Genomic DNA, 26,531 nt, shown 5'->3' on the forward strand with positions numbered 1-26,531 from the left:
ACACAATGACGTGAAGTTTGCGTCGATGCGACTCTCTGACGTATTGCCGTATGAAACATATAACATTCATTCTAGTTATATGTTTCAAATAAAGAAAGAAATAAACGAAGCTGTATTGCGAATATTAAATTCAGTGTTCCAGCTGTCATCTTTCAGAGTAAAGAACAGAAAATATGAAGTCTTCTTCTTATTTTATCTTGTTTTAATTACCATTTCATTGAAAGTCACATTTGACAAATCATTCACAATAACGAAACTGCTGTCAAACAACTAAACACTCACAATAATGAACTATATGTTTAACAGTACGCGGATATATTGTTATTATGCTAACTTAAGGTTGGTACTCTCAACAAAATTATCATCTTTAGAAGTATGTATGCCAATAACACAGTTTTCCAATGTGTGAGAAATATACAATGAAATGATAAATGTAGAAAAAGGAAACGATTTTGAAATAATAAGCTTTCGCAAGTTTTATAATGTGAATAATTTGCGATAGTGTTCGCATTCGTTATAATATTACGGGGAATACAGAATAATGTGCCGTTCTCTGTACACAATTTTCTGGTATCGTAGAAGCACTCCAAAGAAATAGAACCAATATCCAAATTAATACAGATATATATTCTTGCCAAATCTAAAAAACAAACGCATGGAAGTGGTCCAATGCTTTAACTAAGTAATTTAATTCATATTCCCTCAAAATAATGGTTAATAGTCACAGTAGAAGATTTTACTAAAACAACAATTTAAACTGCATTGTCCCCAACCATTTAGTTTGGCTGAGGCGAACTAATAGGACATAAGGCGACTATGGCTACATTGTATTACTAATAGGACATAAGGCGACTATGGCTACATTGTATTATGTATGTTGACTGTCACAGGCACTGTCCAGGTGGCGAATTCCCCTTATAAATGAGTGTAGTGTTAAGATCAATAATAAGTGAATTATTTTTATAGCTGATTGCTAATGGAGTGCCTTGAAACTTTCAAAAATGCAACAAATATTAATGAAGAATACAGAAAGACAGAAAACTAGTTTGCAATTTGATAAAGTTGATAATAAAAATTCATATGGGTTGGTTTTATATTTAAATTATTCCCACTTAGTTTATTTCTTTATTATATAAATACAATAGGTTAAATTTTAAAATTCATTCACTCTTGTGTGTAAATGTACTTTTTTGTTTTAGAGTATATTTTTAAGGTTTTCTTGTTTATGTATTATAAATTTATTACAATTAAATTAATAATGGGTACCAAAAAAGTGTTGTCCGCCCCCCGAATTTGTTTTAAGTTAAAGACTCTAGAATTATTAATAAAAAAATAAAAAAATGTTATAATTCTGAAACTATTTAGTTCTTCTTCTTTTCATAGTTGGCTTGAATGGCCTTCAATAACCAACCGACTTCTTCGACGGTCTTAATTTGGTAGTTGGCATAGGTCTTCAAGTTGGGCAATTCCGATACTCTGAAAGTTTTGCCAATGCCAGACAACATTTTCATGGCATCTTCATCGGTTGTATCATCACCACAGTAGACGATCTTCAAGTTCTTGGCCCAGTCAGCATTGAATTGTTTCTCCAAGATCATCTTGGCGCCCTCACCTGAAATATGAAGAAAAAAAAATAATAACTCGTTTAGTTTGAAATTCGGGGATATCGAATGGATAATAGTTAAATTGTAGAATTAAAAAAATGTCTATGAAATAAAATGTCTAAGCTAACTCTCTGTTTAACTCCCATAGGGAATACATTTCAGAAATGTATTATTGATATGCAGTGGGAATTTTCGCATAAAGGCCGGTACTATGTTTGCTTTTCGTAGCTCATTCTAAAATGAAGGTTACATGCCAATAAGGCATTTTGGACACGAGTTTCATATGGGAGAAAATGTAAACAATTGATAACATGGGCCTAAGGGTATGGTCACACAAGGCAAATATTTGCCTAAAATAAGTGACAAACTTTTTTCCAGGAGCACTTTCGAAATATCGTTTACCGTACCGTTTTTGGAAAATAGTCTTATCGTGATGTACTATATCCAATATGATCTAAAAAGGTTTGCTGGTTTGGCTGTGACGACGAATTCTTTTTCGATTTCTGTCAAATATTTGCCCAGTGTGCCCGTACCGTAACAGATATTTCACTGGAGGGTCATAATCATAACATGGTTGGACCTCGCACTGGTAAGAATTTGAGTGATCCCCTTATTGGGGGAAAATATTGGCAATCGATAATATCGTCCTAATGAAAATTTCCCTAGCAAAAGGTGCTTATTCATTTCTTATGGGTAGCAGGAATTATGCTAGAGTTGTTATCGATTGTTTACATTGTGCTTCCATAAGAAACAGCAAAAATGTGTGGGATATACCGGGTACGCAGCCAATAAGGCAGTTTCTCCACGATTTTCGTATGGGAGCAAATGTTACCAATCGATAACATTGTTCTAATAAAAATTTCGCTAGCAAAAGTGATCACTCATTTTTTATGGGTAGCAGAGACTTTGCTAGACTTGCATATCGGGATTAAATCAAGGCCGGTATGCATATCTAACGCAATTTCCGCTACTCATAAGGAATACATTGGTGTTTTTTACCGAAAAATCCGCGAGATGTTGATATCGATTATTTAAATTTTACTCCCATAAGAAGAGCAAAATTGTGTTGTTGGCACGCAAACGCAATTTCTTCTAGAGGTGCATTCCGGGCTTGGGCGAGTTTTTTGCTATCAATAAGCCATGTCATGTATGTCTTACGGTAGAAAATGTAAACAATCAACAATATCGTTGTAGGGAAAATGTCGCTAGTAAAGTTTGCTGCATGCCGGACTTAAAGCAATGCCGTAGAAATAATTGATATAATGCTGCTTTTAATGAATTTTTGAATTCTTCTTTGAAAATCTGAACTAGGATTTAAAACGCATTGTGAGCTTCCCGTTACAAATTCCTTTGGCTTGCCAGTGATACAGATTTGTCATATATTGCCTGCGGGAGCAAAATGGAAAAAATCGATAACGACGTCTATCTAATCTTAGAACAATGTCAAGCCTTTGAAGTAAAGGTTTGTTCTATTTGTAAAACTTGCAGTGAAAATGAAAAGCTTACAATGAAAAAAAAGAAATGAAAATGAAAGATGGGTCTAGTATACCCAACACGAAGGTTTCATATACAATATTTTGCTTTGTCAATAAAAATCTAGTTTTTTTATTATTTGTTTATTGCAATTTTAAGAACTATAATAAACATTAAAGCATTAGCTACAAAGCCTATCATCTAGTTTTTTCTATTCTATTATGATATAAATTCATTACAATTAAATATTTTTAAATAAAAAGGGTCGAGAGCAATATTTTGGGAAATATTTACATTTGGAATTTTTTGTGGATTTGTAATTTGGAGAGTCATTTCAAAGTTTTGTAAAATATACCTTTCACCGTTAATTAGAAAACAGCGAAATACAATAATACAAAAAAATTAATTAATTGTCATGTCACCGCAAACAACAAAAAAACAAATCCGAATTCCACACAAATCAAATGAGGCAGTAGAATATAATTTTTTTAAAGGATAATAATAGAAAACATAATGTGTCATGAAATACACATTTTCTTATACATTAAAAAAATACATAAATATAGATACATATGTATGTATGGTTATATGAATCGAAGTATCTTTATGTAGAAGAACAACAAAATTATTGGTGCCGTCTGAAAAGTTTTGAGGAAAAATGCATAAGTTTCCCATCCCGTCTGCCGCCGTTTCGCCATCCATTCAGACTGTGTTATACATAAAACAGATCTTTGCTGCATAAATACATACAAACAAACCGATATCGTAGATTCATATAAACAAATATAAATAAAATGCAATGCGGTAGGCGGTTTGAGGCAATCACACACATTTGTATGTGAACACCGGGTGACATTCGTTCGATCGCTAGTACAACTATGTCACCTAAGGACATGACAGCATGTCTACTACTGCTACTCCAAGAGATATACGTGCGTGCCTATGTGTATACATATGCATAGGCTCCATAAATATCTGGAGGTAGAATAATGACTTGTATCCCATACTCCCACATGACCATAGACAAAAAAAGTGGCAAAAGTCTTGGAAAATTTTGTGTTGTCAGTTTTGAATATACGAAAAAATATTCGCTATTTTGCAACCCCTTCAAAGTCCACTCCCACTCACGGAAAATATTCATACTTGTGTGTATGAAAAATCAGTCTAAAAATATAAAAATCACATTAAAATCTAAAGGGGAGAGAGGCGCTAGCTATGGTGGTTTGTCTGTCTGACAAACGGTGTTTACGCGCCATACTCAGCACCCAAAACCGAAGAAGCGATATGAATTTGCTTGCTTATGTTTTTTCTGATACAATATGAGGTGAGCACTCAGCACTCATCCTGTGTTGCCTTATGAACGCTGGCGGTGGGAATAACAATGTACAAACAAATAGTCACTCAGCTATATATTACGGGGTATCATCTAGAGGATTTGATTTTGGTTCACCGAAATGGCGTCATTAACGCAAAAAGAAACAAGCGTTCCAAAATCGATTTCGGTATTTGTTGGTTTCAATTTTAACATTTGCAAAACTCAATATCAGACAAACATTAGAGGATTTAAGAAATTAAAAAAAAAATAAAAACGTTTTACGTTTTGTATTTCATTTCTGCACAATATAAGTTTTGAAAGAAACATTAATTTTTAAATGTGAACAACAATTACACAATATATCATTGTACTGTGCCATGTATACAAATAAGTTTAGAAATATTTGATTTCAAATTTGAGAAAAGAAAAAACTTTTGAAGGCACGCAGCGCTCCTACTGATCGATTTATTGTTTTTTAAGAGAGAATTTAAATAAACGAAAATTTAAGAGGTACACTAAAAAAAAGTGAACTACCTATTTCACTAAAGCCAATTTAACTTTATTTTAGTTCATGGAATTATTATGTATTTGAGAAATTTTTCTTTCCTCCAATAATTGTTTGCGTACGACAGTTAAATGAACTAATAAATAGAAAAAAATTATACACGAATTAAGCATAAAGATTTACTAAATTCGTATTCCTCACAAAATAGTTCATTATTTCTTTAAATTTATAAATTTTACTACAAATTCGTCCATCATGAACTTCATATGTCACTAAAGGCATTCTTGCAATTTTAAACTCCAATTTTTTCCTTCAAACTATAAAATTTTCTTTAATAAGTGAAAGAAAATTAATTATGTCTAATAAATTTTCTTGAATTTGTTGAAAAATATTTACTTAGTTTTGTGATATCGGCGTGATGCATGATTTTCTAAAATTAACCAAAAGTTTTCTTCCTGGTGGGTTCACTGTTTTTTCAGTGTACCTGTATTACCTGTGCATACATTTTAAATCAAATATGTCTTCAGTTTGTTATAAAAATAAGGTAATTATTGTATTGTATTTGGATTCCACATTTCAAATTGGTAAACTACGTACCACACGCAGAGAAGCGATCACTTGAATGATGTTTCAAGAGTGAAATGTTATTTTTGGATGGGCACATAGAACACTTTCGAAGTCGCAGTCTTGAAATCGGAACCGGAGTCGTAGAAATGTAGCTCGACTCCGGTGAAACCAAAATTTGAAAAAAAAAACACTTTATATTTTGGTTACTAAAGAAATATCGAATCGAACGAAGTCATAGAATAAGTCATTTACTACTCCCCATATCGGAAATAGATTTTAGACCATACAAAGTATATTAGAGTGGTTGAAACGGTGTTGTAAAAATTGTGGGTTGACTGTAATCGCGGATAGACTAGAATATGGGCTGAATTGATACATTTTATTGTCCACTATCATAATATTGATATTCTATTTTAATTCCTATTTAAATTTATTAGTTCTGGTAAATCTAAAATTCTGAGGGTTTTCAGTGTTCGAAATAGCGAAATAGCAAAATTTTGCTGCCAATAAGAAATGTATAGGTACTTTTGCGAACGAAAATGCTGTGAGGTGTTATTATCGATGACACCAAAACGAAATTTTCTCGGGATGTAAATATTGGTATTAGGTAAGGTGGCAGCCCGGTGTATTAGGCTCACTTAGACTATTCAGTCCATTGTGATACCACAGTGGTGAACTTCTCTCTTATCACTGAGGGCTGCCCGATTCCATGTTAAGCTCAATGACAAAGGACTTCCTTTATATAACCGAGTCCGAACGGCGTTCCACATTGCAGTGAAACCACTTAGAGAAGCTATGAAACACTCAGAAATGTCACCAGCATAACAGAGGTGGGATAATCCACCGCTGAAAAACTCTTTGGTTTTCGGGTCGAAGCAGGAATCGAACCCAGGCGGGCATGCTAACCATTGCACCGCGGTGGCTCCCTCAAGCCCAGATTTATGTAAACTGTCGATAATAACGTCACTATATTTTCGTTACCCAAGGTGTCATTGTATCTCTTATGGATGTCGGAAATTTCGTTAGATATGCTACAGCTATGCACATTCATATATAAAAGCCATTCAATCCTTAAGCCCAGTATACATCTCTTGCGAAAATTCCTGTTGCTTTCAATAATACAGTTTTGCCATACATTTCTTATGGGCGGAAAATGTAAACAATCGATAACAACGCGTCAAGAAATTTTCGGTAGCACAAATACCAATACATTTCTTATGGGTAGTGGAAATTTCGTTAGAGGTAAATACCGGCCTTTAAGGGTTACGAATATTTCATTTTAGAGACGTATCGAAGAAACAGGAAGGGGGATAACATACATGAGAAGAAAACAGTTGATCACAATTATTGTACTCTATTCAAAATTCAATTTTGTTTTCCATTGCCGATACACAATTGAATTTTGTATTTTTGTTTTTCACATAAATAATTATTTTCATATATATTCATTGTATGAAAATCAAACCATTGCCACATTGTCACCAAATTTGCAACATATTCGGTATCATAAGAACTTACATACCGATGTTTCTCTTGATACAAAAGCGCAATAAAATGGCTTAAGCAATTAAATTTCAAATACTGTCCTCATAAATCCTACGTACAAAGTTTAGAAAACAAATTGTTAATTTTGTAAATAATTACATATGTTCTATAGTGTCCCGGTCGATTGGTCGTGCGCCATGCAACATGAACGCACTAAATGCTACAGACCGATGAAGCGAAAAATCCTCTTGTAAAATAAAATCGAAAGAGAGGAGGGCTTTTCTGTCAAAGACAATATTTCTTAGATGAAAATAAATCATATTAATATCTACCGCCATGACTCATGAAACGGTCGGCGATGGTCGGTGATGTGGTATTGAAATAATTTACGTGTTCCACTACAATGCATCGCTGATACATTGTACGTGAGGCGGCGCGCAAGGTGGTATGGCTGTAAAATTTGCCGAAATTTGTTACTTGCGTTGACAGCAACGGGCAAGTGGCTGTTGTCACTGTCGCTTGAACCATTATACATACGCCTCCTGTGACAGCGGCTGTTACCGCCGCAATTGTCTATATTTTTGTCACTTGATTTTCTTTTTCAAAGATAACGAAAAAAATTTGGCTGAAAGATCAGCCAAATATTGAACCAACGCCTACTCGGAAAATGCTTGAAAACCATTATTCATTCGTTTTATTCTTTTCTTGTTCCTATCCGCGCGCGCACACACACATAAAACCTATAGGAGAATAATGTGTCTATCAAGAATTTTTGGTTCACTCAAAATTTACAATTCCCGCGAAGAAACAAAAAATAGACCAACTGCTTGTCCACTCGCCTATAGATATATAAATGGATACACAAATTTCTTTTTATATTCATATATTGAGGATGATATTGACGTTCCCCTATATACCCCACACGTATGTGGGAATATTGATTATGTATATGGACTGGCGTAAACAGGTGCTATTGTCACAAAAAATTGATTTGCAATTGGATTTAGAACTTACCCTTATCCCAGTTGACACGTGGTTTGCCTTCCAAGGCATAGGGGGTTTCGATCAATTGGAAGCCATGGCCTTGGATCAAACCCTTGGCGGTTTCAATCAATTTAGCCTTCAATTTATCATTGACACCCTTGTAGTGATAGGTAACGGAGATCTTCTTATCTTCAACCCAGGCTCCGGAGCATACGACCTAATTAAAAGAGAATTAAGTTTTAATTTTATTAGTGATTAACATAGTATTTATCTATTAAATGATGTAGAGTAGTCATAAAATGAATATCCCGTAAGCAGTTGATATCGGTTGTTTACATTTTACTTCCCAAGTAACACATGTCGCAACACGGTATTATTGACATTTGAAATTTCCGCTGATATGCCTACCCGATTATTTGCAAGATCTTGGCTCTCACTATGAATGCTATTGTACTTTATATCTTTTTTTTAATTTTCCAGTTTGCAGAAATGAATATGCTCTGTTAGTAACGAAATTTTTGTTAGGACGATGTTACCGTTCATTTACATTTTCTTCCAGAAAGGTCTGCTATCGATTGTTTACATTTTACTATCATAGTGAATACATCACAAACTGTATCATTGGCATGGAACAACAAGTTTTATAAGAGTTAAATACTGGACTTTAGAAACACATGATAAAACTGCTTTATCGGCGTGTAACAAGTATTTTCTAAAGATTGTTGATAAAATTTGTTTTATGTTTATTATTGAAAGAATTTAAACAATTGATAGTATCAATGCTACATTTCCCTTCGTATAAAAGCATTCTGTGATCCATGCCCGGTACGCACTTGAGACGTAATTTATTCTGCCCATATTAAATGCTTTTTTGCTAGCCACAATTCCGAGAGTTGTAACTGCGGATTTTCTCTCATTAAATAAAATGTTGAGTATGTATGTCAATGATAAAAACTACCAAACTTTTTTCATTAAAATATCGACGATTTGTTAATGGAAGAGAATGTAAATTATCGATAACAGCCCCTAGGCGGATTTCCCTTCGTATCTAGTCCCATTTTATATTTTTCTATGTGCTAGAGTTTTTTCTTCCATATGCCATAACAATTGTGTTATAACTTTGTTACCGGCTTACAAATGAAAAAAATCGTTAAAATAATCGAAACACCTATACAAGGAATTTTAGTGTTTACGCGAATAAAGGGCACCTTATACGGTCGGATAAACCCTACGACACAACACGTTGCGGCGACAAATCCGCTGGTATAAGGCCATGATCGCGTGTTGCGGGGACGTGTTGGCATAAAATCAAAACAACTTTGATTTTTTCCGGTTGGGAGGCACAAATCTTCACGTGTAAGGGGATGTTCGTCAAACATTAGCAAAAACAAATTTATTTTCATAATTAAAACAAGCATTTCTGCAATGAAATTAATGAGGGATCGCTAATTCAGCTTGGAATTTTTATTGTTTCTTCCATTTTTACTAAAAAAATGGCTTTAAACATAACTTTTCGTCCATCTTCATTGTTTGTGTTTATGCTTCTTCTTATTTCTTCATGTTGTTATCATAATTGTTCGTGCAGTGTGAGGGTAAAACTTGAACGAACACACAACAAATAGGCGAACCTCTGTCGTAGTGTTTATCCGACCGTCTAAGGTCCGCTTATTACGTTTTTACTGATATGCACCTCAACATTTATAATACTATACTTCGCAAGGACGATGTTATCGATTGCTTACATTTTCGCCCATAGGAAATACATATGAAAACTTTATACTTACTCAACATGAATTTTCTCACGAGATGTATGTCAGTCTTTAATTAAAAATTCATCTCAAACACGGTTCAAGAGGAAAATATTGTTTTTGGATGGGGAACATGGAATATTTTTGCTGCAAAAATGTTGTTTTCAAACATAAAATACGTGGCGAAATCAGATATATAAATTCCGAGAAAATAACAAGATACATGTTCCCCATATAAAAATAACATTCTTTTCTTAAAACATGTTTGCGACGATCCTATTTCTTCTACGGGAGCATTTTTGAAAAATGCGAAAAATCTCAACGATTCCTTTAATATTTGTAAAACATCAAACTCTTACCTTTTCCTTAAGTTCAGCAACCAATTTGTTGTGTTTTTCCAACAATTCTTCGGGCATTTCAATCTTGAATTTCTTGCCAGATGGATATTCAACTTCCAAACCATGGTTACCGGCATAGGTGACATTAGGGAATTTCAAGTGATTCTTGATTTCGCTCAATTCACGACCAGAGAATACGCACATGAAGATTTTTTCGTTGGCAGCCAATTTCTTGATATTGATTTCGGTATCCTTAGGCATAACAGACAATTCTTCGGTCAAAGGGGCCAAGGTACCATCGTAATCCAACAACAAAGCAACTTGATCGTTGGGAGTAATGAAGCTATGAGAGATGAGAAAATCACACACACACACACACATGAGATCGAAATTTTCACACAAATATATTTTTTTCTTGTAATTTACCCATCCAAAGCTTTGACAAAATCTTCTTCTTTTTTCATCAAAGGAGCCTTCTTTTGTTCAGCCATTTTGTTTTTTGCTTAGTTCTGGTTGCCTATGAAAAGAAACGAATGTAACCACGAATTTTCCGTTGTACTAAACCAGCGGACCACTTTTTTAATACTGACTACGGGATTTTCTTAAAGATCCTCCAACGGCAGCATTTTATCGCTTCGCTTCGTTTGGTCTTCGTGGGTGACGAGACCCCATTGTTGTTGTTGCTGTTTGGCGTTGGCGTATGTGGTGGGAATCTCTTTTCTTCATATTTTCCTATATCCCCCACATAAGAGTGTTCGTTTATCAAAATTATGAAAATTCTCAGTGCGCATTTTTCCTGACATTTCTCCTTATAATTTCTCTGCATATACAAATGGGAGCGCATACACACACAGGCAGATATAGATTTTTTTGTTTCAAATTAAAAACAAATTTCTCATAAATCGATCGAAAACGAAAGTATCTATGAATATAACCTCAATCACTAATACTCTCATAGAATGTCTATAACATAGTAGTCCATATGTAGCTGAGATCGTGATGAATTTTCCACAGAGAGTAGCTAGATTCGACTCTTTCATGGAAAATTCTACTATATATACAATTGTTTATATTCTTATAGGAATTACGAAATCTCTATGCCATTGTACATAAGAGGGGTGCTCATAACATAGATAATAAAGTGATGGACAAATTTGTTTACATACAGCATTTAGCATCTAGCGCTATATAAATCTAGCGAAAATTACAGTTGCATGTCGATAAGATAGTTTTGACATCTTGTTTGTCTTCAAGCCCCATTTGAAATTCTTGATAAGATTTCGTTTATGCACCTTTAGCGGAAATTTTGTTCGCATGCCAATAACACAGTTCTGTTATGTAAACAATCGATAACAACGATTGTCCTTATCAAATATAGCTTCGAATTAGAAATGGGAAATTTCGTTAGAGGTTCATACCGGCCTTATGCCGATGATACCCTTACCATATTTGATAGTAACTCCTCCTAGAATTTTCGTTAGCAAAATGGCTATCCACAGCTTATGGGTATTAACAAGAAGTGCATAATGCTATCATAATATCATCGATGTTGTAACCCGTTAAGCTCGGTATGAACTTTTAACTAAATTTCTGCTACACCCAATAAATGTATTGCTTTATTGGCTAATGAGAATTCCACAAACGAAATTTTCACTACTCATATGATATGCATTGTTATATTTCATAATGAAAATTCATTGAGGTATTGTTATCGATCGTTTACATATTGCTCCATAAGAAATACATAATAAACCCGTGTTATTGGCACGCAATCGAAATTTCCGTTGGAGGAGCAGTACCCTCGCACGATTCACGGCAATTCACGTGACTCACGTCATATTCACGAGACATTTTGCAACTGGGAATGAGTAATGGTAAGAAAAATAAAAAAAATAGAATATAGGTTGGAAGCTAAATTAATTTCAGTTATTCAGATAATACACGTTATTAGCATACGAGTAAAAATTACATTTTGAGCGTTAAGGTGGGAATTAAGTTCGAGTTTAGCCGCTAAAATCGAAAATAAAGCTGTAAAAGAAGAAAAGAATTACAATTTTTTTGGCTAAATTTTTTATAAATTGGTGGGGAATCATCCAAAGCAACAATTTAAAAAATTTATTTTCTTTAAAATGAATTATTAAAGAAAAGTAACCGTGAAAAATGGCAATATTAGCGGCTAAACTCGAAGTTGATACTCACTTTTAGAGTGATTTTGCAGAAATTTTATTCACGGATATTCATGAACCGATTTTATTTCTCACTCATTCCCACGCACGACATATTAGTCCTATTCACGTACATTCACGACAATTGCTTTGGACTTTGTTCACGACCAGTGTTACCGTATATAAAAGGAGTTCGATTTTGCTATTAATAACCTACGCACACTAAAAAAATATTATCGTGAGGTCAAAGATTTCATGTTTTTAAAATACGAATGCAAATTTTGCTTAGCATAGAAGACGCATTCTCTAATATAAAGTTTTTTCCTTGTCCAAAAGTCGATCAACTTTTCAATGAAGTCACTTCACTTAAAAATGGGTACATAACATGAAAGAAAAATGTTTGGGCTAAGATCAACTTGACTTTAATAATTCAGAAAAATTCTTTAAAATTAATGAAATTATCTTTAAAATAGTTGTTTTTTTTGCATCTTGACCACAAAGCAAAAAAATCGTTCAAATATAGGATATGTTTTCCGACACTTTATTTTAAAGACGTTTTTTACGTGAAACACAGTATAATTTCTACTGGAAGTTGAGTCTTAATTTGGAAAATTTGGAAAAAGCTGTCGTTAACTCGTTTTTAAAGGACTTTGATAGTATATGAAGAAACAAAGCTGAAAAAGCGAAAAATTAAAATTTGCTTCCTAGAAACAAGTACACAAAACCAAAATTTAAAAGAGAATTGTGTCTTAAAATTATCCTTATTTGTATTCTCCGCTTCTTTGGCTCGGAATCAATACCAACATTTTTAAAGTAAAGACAAAATCTTTGGAACCGGGCAAGCTTTTTTTCAGTGCAGAGAAGGAATATGATCACCTCAAGAGTATAATATTATTTTTGGACATGGTACATAAACATTTTTGTCGGAAAAATATTGATTTCTCGCCAAACAAAAAAAAAGTTATTTATACATTTTTTTTAATATTGTGCTCTTGAGATGATCTTATTCCTTATCTGGGTGTGTTCACCGTTTTCTACTATTCGAAAACTGTACACAAACTCGGTGGATTCCAAGGAAATACACTAATAGAAAAAACTACGTTCCATAGTCGTGAACGGACGGTGACAAAATGAAACGGAAACGTTCACACAAAATCAAAACGGAATGTTCACAATTTCGTCAACGGGCGTTCACGATTTCATGAACGGCATTCGTTTTTCTTTGGCCATGAAAAGTCTTAAAATAATCGTTAGATGTTATTATGGCAACTCCCTCGGTGGTACAATGTGCTAAGGCGACTGTTAACGCATATGGTGCAGAAAACACAGGTTCGGAATGCGGAATTTGTTTTTTAAAATTTTGTTTATAAAGTCGTAACCATAACGTTTTCAGATCATGAAAGCTGGTTGTTATTTTGACTACGCATGGTGTCATTTTATCGTTGTCAGATTAACACCGCATGTTTTCAGTTTGACACCACATGTGTGTTGATTCACTTTCACACTGAAAAAAATATTGTCGTGAGGTCAAAGATTTCATGTCTTTAAAATACGAATACAAATTTTGCTTAGCATAGAAGACGCATTTCTCTAAAATAAAGTTATTTTCCTTGTCCAAAAGTCGATAAACTTTTCAATGAAGTCGTATTGTCCTTATAATTAAGTGATTTTACTTAAAAATGGGTATCTTAATATGAAAGAAAAAATTTATAGGCTAAGGTCAACTTGACTTTAATGATTCAGAAAAATTCTTTAAATTTAATGAAATTGTCTTTAAATTTGTTGTCTTTTTGCATCTTGACTACAAAGCAAAAAATCGTTCAAATATAGGACATGTTTTTCAAAAATTTATTTTAAAGAAGTTTTTTACTTCAAACATAGGATAATTTGTACTGGAAGTCGAGTCCTAATTTGGAAAATAAAGTTGCCGTTAACTCGTTTTTAAAGGACTTTGATAGCATATGAAGAAAAAAAGCTGAGAAAGCGAAAAATTTTAAATTTGCTTCCTAGAAGCAAGTACACAAAACCTAAATTTAAGAGAGAATTGTGTCTTAAAAGTATCCTTACTTGTATTCTCCGCTTCTTTGGCTCGGAATCAATACCAAATTTTTTAAAGTAAAGACAAAATCTTTGGAACCGAGTATGCTTTTTTTCAGTGCATGAACGAATGGTTTTGAAATGGGCACGCCGCGCATGATTTTTTCTATGAGTGTAAAGCAAATTTTTAAGGTTGGGTGCAGATCCTGCTTTTTAGGAAAAAAAAAACAAGGGCTTCATATCCTGGGAGAAGTTTTCTTAGACCTGAAGAAATTTTCTTCAAGAGGAACAGAATATTTTAGATACAGGAAGTCATAATTGCACTTATCATAAAGTCGAATAGGTTTTTTTTTTTTGCTTATCATAGAAGGCGCATTTGTCCTTACAATTCGAGCGATGGATATCTTAACAAAAAGAAAATTTTGTTCAACTCATGGTTAATAATTCTGAAAAATTCTTCAAAATTAAGGAAATTGTCTTTTTGCATTTTTAAAGTCAAAAAACGTTCACAATAGGAGATGTCTTTCAACACTTTTTTTCTACTTGAAGTCGAGTCGTAATGTGGAAATTGAAGTTTTTGTGAACACAATGGTAGCACATGAATAAAAAAACTAAAAAACCAATAAATTTCCTAGAATAAAGTAGTAAACGCGAATTGTGTCTTAAATATATCATTACTTTAATTCTTCGCTTCTTTGGCTCGGAATCAATACCAACATCGTTAGTGTAAAGACAAAATCTTTGTAAACGGACATGCTTTTTTCAGTGTAGTTTTGTTTTGCATAACATTTCTAAAACAAATCTGAAGTACTAGCATGTCACAAAAATTCCATTAGTAAAAGGTGGAATTCCTAATTAGCAAATTATAATATATTCTATGAAAGGAATAACTAAAGACGATGAGTTATTAAATTGGCACCTATTTAAAACCGACTTCAAAACGAACACAGATATTCAGATTCAGTGGCATAAAAACATTTCAAGGAGATACAACATGAGTTTCTATATTTTTTCTAATTTTATTTCAATTGGCAATTTTAGAGGTAATGGGATTTCATAAAAAAAAACTTGAAATTTTTTTTTCAATAAAATATTGAATGTTGATTGAAAATGTTAGTTTTACAATTAATTATAAATATTACAAATGTCATGTAGAAGCAAATAATAGAGGATAATGAATTCTTGATGCGATAATATTAGAGGATCATATGAATGTCCCCAGATATACATATATCTTCAGTGAAAAAAGAAACAGAACATGAAATATCTTGCTTTGATAGTCATTTGTATAACACTTAATACTAGGTTGTTTTTTCCTGTTATATTTACGATACAAGAAAATAAGGAGTTAGACTCTAAAACTATGATGATTACAAAACTAAAAATTAAACTAAATCTACAGTCCATAGGCACTAGATAGCCATTTCAATAAATCACAGACCAAATCCTGACGTGATAATCTGAAGTCGGCAAATGTCTGAATTTCAGGATCTGTGGATATTCTAAATGATTTGCCTATGCCTTGGAGCAACTGCAAAGAGATTGGGAACATTTTGTTTAATTATGACAAATATTTCATAAGCATTGTAAGTAGAATACATACCCTCATAGCATCTTCATCGGTGGTATCATCTCCAGCAAATACCACTTTGACATCATCAGCCCAATTATCACCAAATTGTTGTTTCAATATGAAAAGAGCAGCCTCACCTTTATTCCAGTTTACTGGGGGTTTAGCCTCTATGGCTTCATGAGCCTGATTGGCTCTGAAACCATATGATTCAATGATTTTAATGGCCACCTGTTTTTGAGATTCCTTAATGTCTAAGGGTGTATCACGATAATGATATGTCAAGGATACTCTCTTATCCTCTACCCAGGCTTGATTCTTTTCCACATTGGCTTTCAACTCCTTGACAAGTTTCGTATAATTCTCTTGAACCTCAGCGGGTAATTGGTAATCGTGTCTACTACCATTGGCACTTTCGATTTCAATTCCATGGTTACCGGCATACATGATGCCAGATATACCAACTCGGTTTTGAACATCCTTGATGCCACGACCCGAAATGATGGCCATAAATACATTGGGATGTTTGGCCAATTTGTTTAGAATGACTTCAGTAGAAATGGGCATAACAGTCTTATTGGGATTATCGGCAATGGGAGCAAGAGTTCCATCGTAGTCGAGAAGAATAGCCAAAGTTTTCTTGTTTTTTAAGAAGCTGTGAAAACAAAAAAAAGAAGAAAAAAATTAAATTGGATTTTTATTTGATAGATATGATTAAATTAAAATTAAATTTTTTTATTTGATAGATATGATTACGATCATTCTAGAAATTTCGCTTAAGGTATTTTTTATAGTCCATTCTAATATTAATATTTAAAAACATAAATTTTTTATACACTTATGTATACACACGTGTGTTGATGAGACAATATGTTTACCCGTGTACCCTGGATTTTGGACTCAACATAAAATAATCAATCAGATTTTACGAGCTTCTCCAACTATTAAATTTTGTTTTCTTTGTGTCGTGACTAATCAAAAAGTAGGACATCTTAATGGTAGACCACTTTTTTGAGATGTTTTTACTAAAAAAATGTATGTATATGTTTACACATATATACGACATATAAACAACATATTATAGCGTAAATTTATGGGACAACAACAAACTGAAAACACTAAAAAGGTTCCTCTCTAAATTTTCTTGTCATTAAAAGATTTTAATATGATGCCGCACAGCCTATATATTTTCATAACACTAAGTTGCAAAAATATTTACCAAATTTTGAGCACTGTGTGTGTAGATAACGAATTTAAAAATGCAACTATTCCAAAATTGAATTTTCAACTAATAATTTTTTTGTAAATTTCAAATTGGCCTTGTCGACATTTGATGTTAATAAAAATTGACTCAAACCGACTTATCGACTGTTCGGGGTAAAAAGTTTGAAAAACCATTTTTTTTTAATTTCGATGTCAAGTCGACTTTCCACTTTTTTTTTAATTTATACAACCATTTTTTATTATTATTCATTTATTTATAATTATTTTCCCTTACGTGAAATAATTGTCTTGTAACTTTTTTCGAGTTTATATTCCTGATTATAATTATAGCTTCAACTGGCTTACATTTTTCTTTGGATTTGATTCGAAACTCAATGGACCAATAAACAGAATCTATAGAAACAAAATATTTTCGAACAAAATTTTCAATTATATTTAAAGTGGAAATATTTTTCATTTAATTAGAATGTTAATTATTATTTAATTAGAACGTTAAACATTTTTCATTTTCATAACTGATTTTATATTTTAATTTGATTAAAATATTAATTGTTTCAATTAATTTTTTAATTAACTACGTTTTCAACTTCGAATAACTTTTTAATTGGAAATATGTTGACGACATTTTTCAGTGTAAGGAGGATTCAATTATAATCAAATTAATTTTAAAAAAAGGTAGGATTACTTACGAGAAATGAATTTTTAGGGTATTTATTAAAATACCCTTAAATTAAATAAAATGTATTTTTAAAATACGACATATGCCAGAAGGTAGGTACCACAAAAACTAAATTAAAAACCAGATTCTCTGGTCATAAATCGGACCTAAAAGCAACAGAAAAGCCATTGGAGCCGAAGACGGCACTTTCAGCACATTGTACAACGACGGGGCATCAACCCAATCTGCAAGATGTAGATATTTTAGCCCAGGAGAACAATCACAAAAGGAGATATATGTTAGAAATGCTACATATTATAATTGTACCGACGGAAAAAAAAAATAAATTATAAGACTGACGCGGACCACTGTGCGCATATATATAGAAACATAGTTAAAAAATACAGCAAAAAGTAATAGTGTTTAGTGTAAACTCAAACGCAGTGGCGAGCAAGTCACTTTGTCTTATTAAAAATATTAAAAATGTAAATACCTAGTAAAAAATTTTTGTAACATAATTTTTAAATATTTGTCTTTCTGTTTGGTTAATTTGTGTTTATTTTCTTTTGCTAAAGTTAATTTCCCTGAGGACGGACAACGATGGTGTTCGAAATATTGGAAAGAATTAAAATTAATTTTGTTTTATTACAACATGACCTCAAGCCTTACAAACTCTACAAATAATTATACTAAAAGGTCAACCATACAACAAATACAAGAATAGAAAATTTATAAATAATTGTCTACAATTTTTACATTTTTTATTTTATATTTTGTTAATATAATTATTCTTCAACTTTATTTTAAAGTAATGCAATTAAAGGTTTCCTTTTAAATATTAAATTGAATTTAGCTAAATTAATTAGATTAATGTTATTCCCATTATACTCATAAAATTATTACTATTTTGAAATAAGAAGACGTTTTTTTTTTTTGAGTGTATAGGAACAACATATTTTTCATCATTCGCAAAAAAAAATAAATGCCGCCTAGTGTTATTGGTGAAAAACAAAAATCGCTGGCTCATTCGCTTAGCTAATTATCAAAGTTCATTTCTGAAGCATCGCATCACAGATTAAATGGAATAAATATTTGCAGTTTTTTGGGACATATAACATACTCAGCAAATTGGGTCATGATCTAAATAACGAAAATTTAATTAGAACAAATAAAGTCACTTATTTTCAAAGGCTGTATGCGGCAATTGTTAAAACTGAAACTGAATTTTATTTTGATATTCAATATTATTTTGCTCATATGAAGATAACAATCACGTGGACAATTTAGTAATACCCAGCACAAAAATCATAACATTTAATGTACATCTAAAAATGCTCTTCCACAATTATGCCTAACTCTGATTTACAAGAAACTCTTTTGCGATAATATAAAAAATTCATAAAATTTAGTAAGAACATATAAAATAATTTAATTTTCATTTTTTTATTGTTGATTTACATGGTTTTAAGCTGAAATCAAAAACAACAATAGTAATTTAAATTTCAAAAAATTATTTGAAAAGAGTGACGATTTTTTTTATAAGAAAATAGAAATATTTTCTATTTTTTTTCAAATGAAATCCGAAATACTGAAAAAGCTTTACAGCGGATGCTTCCGTCCTATGACAAGTCCGTGCAAAATTCATTGGTTGTGAATTTTGTCCTGCTTCCAGATAAAAAAAAAACATTTTTTTTTATATTTGGCGACATTTTTTGCTGGGTAATGAATATTTAATATTTATTTTGTTAATTATAAATTTATACGCTTAAGTATACACGTGTGTTTATGAGGCAATATGTATACCCTGGATTTTGGACTCAAGATAAAATAATCAGATTTTACGAGCTTCTACAACTACTAAATGTTTTCGTAGTGACTAAAAAAAACGTAGGAAAAACGTTATTGGTGAAAAACAAAAATCGCTGGCTCATTCGCTTAGCTAATTATCAAAGTTCATTTCTGAAGCATCGCATCACAGATTAAATGGAATAAATATTTGCAGTTTTTTGGGACATATAACATACTCAGCAAATTGGGTCATGATCTAAATAACGAAAATTTAATTAGAACAAATAAAGTCACTTATTTTCAAAGGCTGTATGCGGCAATTGTTAAAACTGAAACTGAATTTTATTTTGATATTCAATATTATTTTGCTCATATGAAGATAACAATCACGTGGACAATTTAGTAATACCCAGCACAAAAATCATAACATTTAATGTACATCTAAAAATGCTCTTCCACAATTATGCCTAACTCTGATTTACAAGAAACTCTTTTGCGATAATATAAAAAATTCATAAAATTTAGTAAGAACATATAAAATAATTTAATTTTCATTTTTTTATTGTTGATTTACATGGTTTTAAGCTGAAATCAAAAACAACAATAGTAATTTAAATTTCAAAAAATTATTTGAAAAGAGTGACGATTTTTTTTATAAGAAAATAGAAATATTTTCTATTTTTTTTCAAATGAAATCCGAAATACTGAAAAAGCTTTACAGCGGATGCTTCCGTCCTATGACAAGTCCGTGCAAAATTCATTGGTTGTGAATTTTGTCCTGCTTCCAGATAAAAAAAAAACATTTTTTTTTATATTTGGCGACATTTTTTGCTGGGTAATGAATATTTAATATTTATTTTGTTAATTATAAATTTATACGCTTAAGTATACACGTGTGTTTATGAGGCAATATGTATACCCTGGATTTTGGACTCAAGATAAAATAATCAGATTTTACGAGCTTCTACAACTACTAAATGTTTTCGTAGTGACTAAAAAAAACGTAGGACATCTTAATGGTAGACCAATTCAGTACTATCATTGCAACCAATATTTAGGGTATTAAATACGACTGAAAAATGATTTGTTTTAAGATTTTTTTCGTTTAAAAGATGACTCTGGACACGCTCTTAATGTCTACATACATAAAAAAGCCATTGTGTCTTATTCAAATTTTTGTGAAAACTATCACAAATTATTACTGTAAGTTATTGATTTATTAGCAAGAAATATCCAAACACATATATTAGTTGTTGCGACTTTCTAAATTTTACTGGGAAAGTGCAGGAACAAGCCTGTTACAAGGTATGGGTCTGTAATGAAATTTTCGCTACCCATAAAAAACACATTGGAGTTTTTCCTAACGAAAATACTATGAGGTGTTTTTATTGTATGGAATTTTCTTCCATAAGAAACACATGGAAAACTCTACTATATCAGGCATCAGGAATTTTGGCAAGAGGTGTATACTGGGATTTACGTTATTGATTGCCGATTTCAATTGATTTCATATAGTTGGGAAAATATCAAAAACTTTATAGTTAAATTAGACTGTGCGAAAAAGTCGATTACGATATTTAATAGTTAGTAAGGGTCTGTTGGAAACGGAAAATAGCTTTGGTAAATATTTGATGTAGATCGAGATTAATAGCATTCCTTGATCGATCAAGATGTTGTTTGTGTAACTAAAACCCGACGTGTAATTCTAGAATATGTAAATAGTCGATAACATAGTTTTAAAGAAAATTCCACTCCCAAAAGTGCAAGAACTTCGCTAGGTCTGCAAACCTGACTTAAAATTGTGATTGAATTTAAAAAATGTCTATTAAAAAATTAATTTAATTCAGAATAAAAATCAATTAAACTTAATAAATTAATCATTTAATTCAAAAGTGCAAAAACTTCACTAGGTCTGTATGCCCGACTTAAAATCGTGATTGAATTTAAAAAAAAAAATAGTATATTAAAAAATTAATATAAAATCAAAATAAAATTCAGTTACACTTTATAAATTATTCATTTAACTATTTAATTGAATCAATCAAATGTTTGATTGATTGATGGGAGCCACCGTGGTGCAATGGTTAGCATGCCCGCCTTGCATACATAAGGTCGTGGGTTCGATTCCTGCTTCGACCGAACACCAAAAAGTTTTTCAGCGGTGGATTATCCCACCTCAGTAATGCTGGTGACATTTCTGAGGGTTTCAAAGCTTCTCTAAGTGGTTCCACAGCAATGTGGAACGCCGTTCGGACTCGGCTATAAAAAGGAGGTCCCTTGTCATTGAGCTTAACATGGAATCGGGCAGCACTCAGTGATAAGGGAGAAGTTCACCAATGTGGTATCACAATGGACTGAATAGTCTAAGTGAGCCTGATACATCGGGCTGCCACCTAACCTAACCTAACCTAACCTTGATTGATGTTATTAGTGAATAAAAATATATCGTGATTGAATTCACCAATATTTAAATGTGTACATAGTAGGTTAGGTTAGGTTAGGTTATGTGGCAGCCCAATGTATCAGGCTCACTTAGACTATTCAGTCCATTGTGATACCACAGCGGTGAACTTCTCTCTTATCACTGAGTGCTGTCCGATTCCATGTTAAGCTCAATGACAAGAGACCTCCTTTTTATAGCCGAGTCCGAACGGTGTTCCACATTCCAGTGAAACCACTTAGAGAAGCTTTGAAACCCTCAGAAATGTCACCAGCATTACTGAGGTGGGATAATCCACCGCCGAAAAACTTTTTGGTTTTCGGTCGTAGCAGGAATCGAACCCACGACCTTGTGTATGCAAGGCGGGCATGCTAACCATTGCACCACGGTGGCTCCCAATGTGTACATAGTAAATTGATATTTCAAATGTAGTATAATTGAAAGGGTTTAATTTTTAAATGTTTCGACATGTTCACTTCACTTCATCTTGTGGAGTGTTTTTTCTTCTTTGTTGTAAAACTACTTTCATAAGATTTAGTTTGTTATTAATATTTATAAATGTTTTCATCAAATGTAAATTCAATGCATTGCAAAATTCTTTATACGGCAATCTTTTGTTGTTCATTAATTAAGCATCCCACAAACACGTGCAGCAGACAAATGTGTGATCTTACATACATTCGTATATATAAATATATATAATGCCGTGGAAATATGATAGATAAAACACTTTTATAATAAGTAAATTGTAATTGGAAACTACTTCTCCGCTATACGCCATCCCTACTGAGAATTTTTATAAGGAAAATATTACGTCGTTGACTATGAGCTTATCAGTAATTTTATTAGCAATAGAAACAGTTACGGGGATAGAGCATTGTCAAGTTCAACAATGCACTCGATGTAACATAGCAAATAAATTGATAATTCTAATGATTCACTTTAATAAAAAAAATATTCACAAAAGATGAGAAAATTTTTACATGATTGTTGGGAATGCAACCAATTTTCATATAAACTTACCCGGGCAATTTCAATTCAAATTCCTCAGCACTATCGATGGTGGGAACAATACGTTTCTCAGGCATTTTTGCAAGATTTCTTATAAGATTGTTTGAACTTGAGGGTAAAAGAAGTCCTGCTGAGGATTGTTGTGTAGAGTGTAGGGATGACAATGATGTAAAGTTGGAGTGCTGGGTCAAAACCAGATTAGACCACAACGGTAGTAGTAGTAGCGAGGAAATCACACGTTTATTCACTAATTCACAAGTTGTAGTTGGAGCATCAATAACCGTTTCCGGAAATAGGAAATGAGAGAAAAAATATAAACAATTCACAATTAGTCCTTTTCAAGTGGCCTTATTTTTTTTTTTTTTTTCTTTTGCTATATATATAATTTTTTTATTTGAAATGTTTCCGTTATAGTTTTAGGTTTTTGTTGTGTTTGAAATTTCAAAACGTCTTAAGCGAAGATATAGAAGCAAGCGACTAAACTCTGTACATGTTTTACTTGTTGCTTATAAAACCAATGGAATTCTGCTCTGATGATGGACAATCAACGCCACCCTCCCAATCGTTAGTTTCTTTCGCCGGTTGTTAGATTAAAAACAATACAGTGACAGTGTGAATGGCGTCTGTCCGTTTGCCTTTCGTTAAATGGGAAGACTACCACTCAAAAGAACTATTCAATGCGAATTACACTCAGCCATTATAAGCATCGCAATAACAACGAAACGTCGACGCCAACAGTTGGCGAATCTCTTTGGAGGGCTAAGGTAGTCACTGACCAGCAGCCGATGCTGATAACAGAGACATGATAACAGCCAAAATAACATTAACATGCACGTACACACACACCCATAAAATAGTCTAAAGTATTCATTTGATTTAACACCGGATCTCATACAACAGCAAATTTCTTAGGGGAGGGAGAATTCTGTAGGTAGAATGAGCAAATATAAACAAACAAATAGTATATACCGTTACACGTGGATACTCGACGATCGTAAATTTCCAACCTTCATTGATGAATTGTCGATAACATAGAAATAAAGGAAGCCTATTACACACTGAAACTATGTACCTACATAGATAAGAAATAATGAGATGGGAAACTCAAAACTAGCTTATGGGATTTAAAATTCAAATTTTCCAATTTCGAACATGATAACATAACATGAAATTAAGCCTTAAACCTACTCTTCAGGTCGAGTAAACCGTCAATTAACGGTCGAAATGGATATATGTTTCTGTGTAAAAATTATATGTTTGGAACTCAAATTTTTAGCACATTATATTTAAGTGCAAGCATATAATGTTCATATACTAGTATACATTAGCGTAGCTAGACAATTTTCCTATAGCCCCCCTAGCTAAAAATTTATAGACTGAACTTATACGTTCAATTAATGTTTTATTTCATAAAATTGAATAAAAAATTAGACATCAAAATAACTCGACAATTAATTTATAATAAAGCAACTAAAAGTAGTTCCACACTTTTCCCAGCAAAAAAATTGTGAGTTGTTCTAAAGGCACAACTTTAAAAGCACTTCCAAAAATGTCCTCAATTAGTTTAACTACACAGGAAGTTTTTTTACTTCATTTTTTCATATTTTAATGTGTAATTTTTTGTTTTCTTTTTTTTCAACTAGTTTAAAAAAAGAGTAAGAATAAATAAATTGCTACAAATTATTCAAATTTTGCCATAAAACTGCTAAACCCATTATAGAAAAATCGATAATTTTGGAAATTATTCGAGGAAAATCGTTTCAAACAAGCGTCAGAATGCATTAAAAATCATAAAAACAATAAAAAATTATTTATTTGTGAAAATATCACAAATTTTTTTAATTCACATTCAAAACACTGAATTCGGATCTCACCTTAGGAAGTGATGCAAATTCATTGCAACGGCTGTTGAAACGGTGGACATTTGTCCTATGACAAGCTCATATTACATTCATTGCTTCTCCCCCAATTTTGCACCACTTCTAGACCCAAAAAGAACATGTTCACTACTTTTTTGGCGACGCTTTTTCGCAGCATTATTAAGATATTAATTTATGAAAGAATAGTTTTAATATCAATTACTATTTATTTAATTAAATTGACTAAACTAAATCAATCAAAAGGTCAACCACATCTGTATTTCATAAATATCTGACTTCAAACATTGCCATCGGCAACTGCTACCACAACCCAAGTAATTCGATTGTTCATGAAAGTCTTTAGCGGAACTTTGTGCGGTTGAATATACTTGTTTAATTGTTATAAAAATTAAAAAAAAAACTATTGACATTTATTGAAAAATGGAAAATCATAAGTAGAGTTTCAAATTCTGGGGGGGGCTAAAATTTTTCTGGGGGGGTCTAAGCCCCCTCCCCAGAGGCCTTCCTACGCTTATGCTAGTATAACATGTTTGGTATATATATGTTAATATGTTAGAAAATATTATGTTGGGACATTACATTTGCTTAAATACCTATAATGTCTTCGGATGCAAATATATGTATATTAATTTGGAAATTTCGTATAAACATATATATGTTTAGAAACATCAGAGAGAGAGAGAGAGAGAGAGAGAGAGCGACAGAGAATAGAGGAAAAAAGACAAAGACATGTAAAAATAAAAAGTAGGTTGCTGAGTAAATGTTCATGATTGCTTATCAACTTACATATTTTGAGCATAGATAAATGTTTGGGGTGTCACACTCAAATTTAAATTACAAACATATGTTTTTATTATTATATGTGTTATGTTATAAATTTGATATTAGGATGAGACATAATTGGGAAAATTTGAAAGTAGTTTGCCATCACTATTGTTAGAAGAGCCATTCTGATATTTTGTGAAACATCAAGAGTAAAAAGTTTCATATAAATAATTTGAAGAAAACAAAAACATCAGCGCCGAAAATATTGTTACTATGCTTAATATTACCAAAGGTATATTATTTAAAATTGGAATTGAATTGCTTTTGCATCGGTCCCATTCTCTTGAGTTTATTTACTGAAAATGATATAATTCATAAACGTATTATTCCATTGCTGCCATATTTTTCTAAACATACTGCCAAAGACAATCTAGGAGGCGTTTTCTTCTTGATACTACCTTGATCCAGGATAAAAGCAATGACGGCCAGATTATAGAAGTAATCTGTGACATTTTCATTTCTTAACCAAATTGAGAATTATATATTAAAATAAAATAAATGAAATGAAATAAAAAGCAAAATTTTTATGAAATCTTATATTTATACATTTGAAAGGATCTTATTCGGTACGACTAATTGTTTAAAAAAACGATCCTTTAATTTAGTAACTTTGAGTGGTACAACTTATCACTAGTGACGGCGCTTTTCCGATGTGATTTAAATAACCTATAGGACTGTTTCAGTAGTGGATTGGGTCTTTAAGAAGTGTCTTCAAATTCAAAACATTTTGACGGGGTTTGCCATAGGTTCTAGTTCAAAATTTCTAAATTAGTTCCAGCAATTCGGAAATATTTTTTTTTTCTTTTTATCATGGGTTAGATTGGGACCAGAGGTAGTACTATGACTTCTCAAGTACAATTAGTGAGAGAGTTGGTAGCTAAACTTGGGAAGAATCCGCAGTTATACAGAATCCT

General features: G+C 32.2%; 3 protein-coding genes across 6 annotated transcripts in view; 1 reads left to right on the top strand and 2 right to left on the bottom strand.

Moving 5' to 3' along the window:
* Nucleotides 1-26,531, top strand: part of LOC142227348 (ras-related and estrogen-regulated growth inhibitor) — a 74,923-nt gene that overhangs the window by 2,564 nt on the left and 45,828 nt on the right. The gene's annotated exons all lie outside the window — the stretch shown is intronic.
* LOC142227351 (uncharacterized) lies at nucleotides 1,086-10,610 on the bottom strand. The gene is made up of 4 exons (XM_075297830.1): nucleotides 10,446-10,610; nucleotides 10,041-10,362; nucleotides 7,964-8,150; nucleotides 1,086-1,612 (listed from the first exon to the last, which is right to left on the bottom strand). Exons 1-4 carry the CDS (start codon nucleotides 10,508-10,510, stop codon nucleotides 1,362-1,364), a joined length of 825 nt encoding a protein of 274 aa, XP_075153945.1. The 5' UTR covers nucleotides 10,511-10,610; the 3' UTR covers nucleotides 1,086-1,361.
* Nucleotides 15,221-26,531, bottom strand: part of LOC142227349 (uncharacterized) — a 30,094-nt gene continuing 18,783 nt past the window's right edge. For 2 of the 4 annotated variants that reach the window (XM_075297826.1, XM_075297828.1), the window contains exons 2-4: nucleotides 22,925-23,159; nucleotides 15,825-16,446; nucleotides 15,221-15,752 (exon numbers count right to left, since the gene is read on the bottom strand). In XM_075297826.1, the coding sequence (XP_075153941.1) occupies nucleotides 15,618-15,752; nucleotides 15,825-16,446; nucleotides 22,925-23,159 (992 nt within the window). In that variant the 3' untranslated portion in view covers nucleotides 15,221-15,617. Of the gene's footprint in view, nucleotides 15,753-15,824; nucleotides 16,447-22,924; nucleotides 23,160-23,402; nucleotides 23,566-26,531 lie in introns of those variants that run through there. The other 2 variants (XM_075297827.1, XM_075297829.1) reach the window with 2 other exon arrangements.

Source organism: Haematobia irritans, chromosome 2, assembly GCF_050003625.1.
Source record: "Haematobia irritans isolate KBUSLIRL chromosome 2, ASM5000362v1, whole genome shotgun sequence".
Lineage (NCBI taxonomy): Eukaryota > Metazoa > Arthropoda > Insecta > Diptera > Muscidae > Haematobia > Haematobia irritans.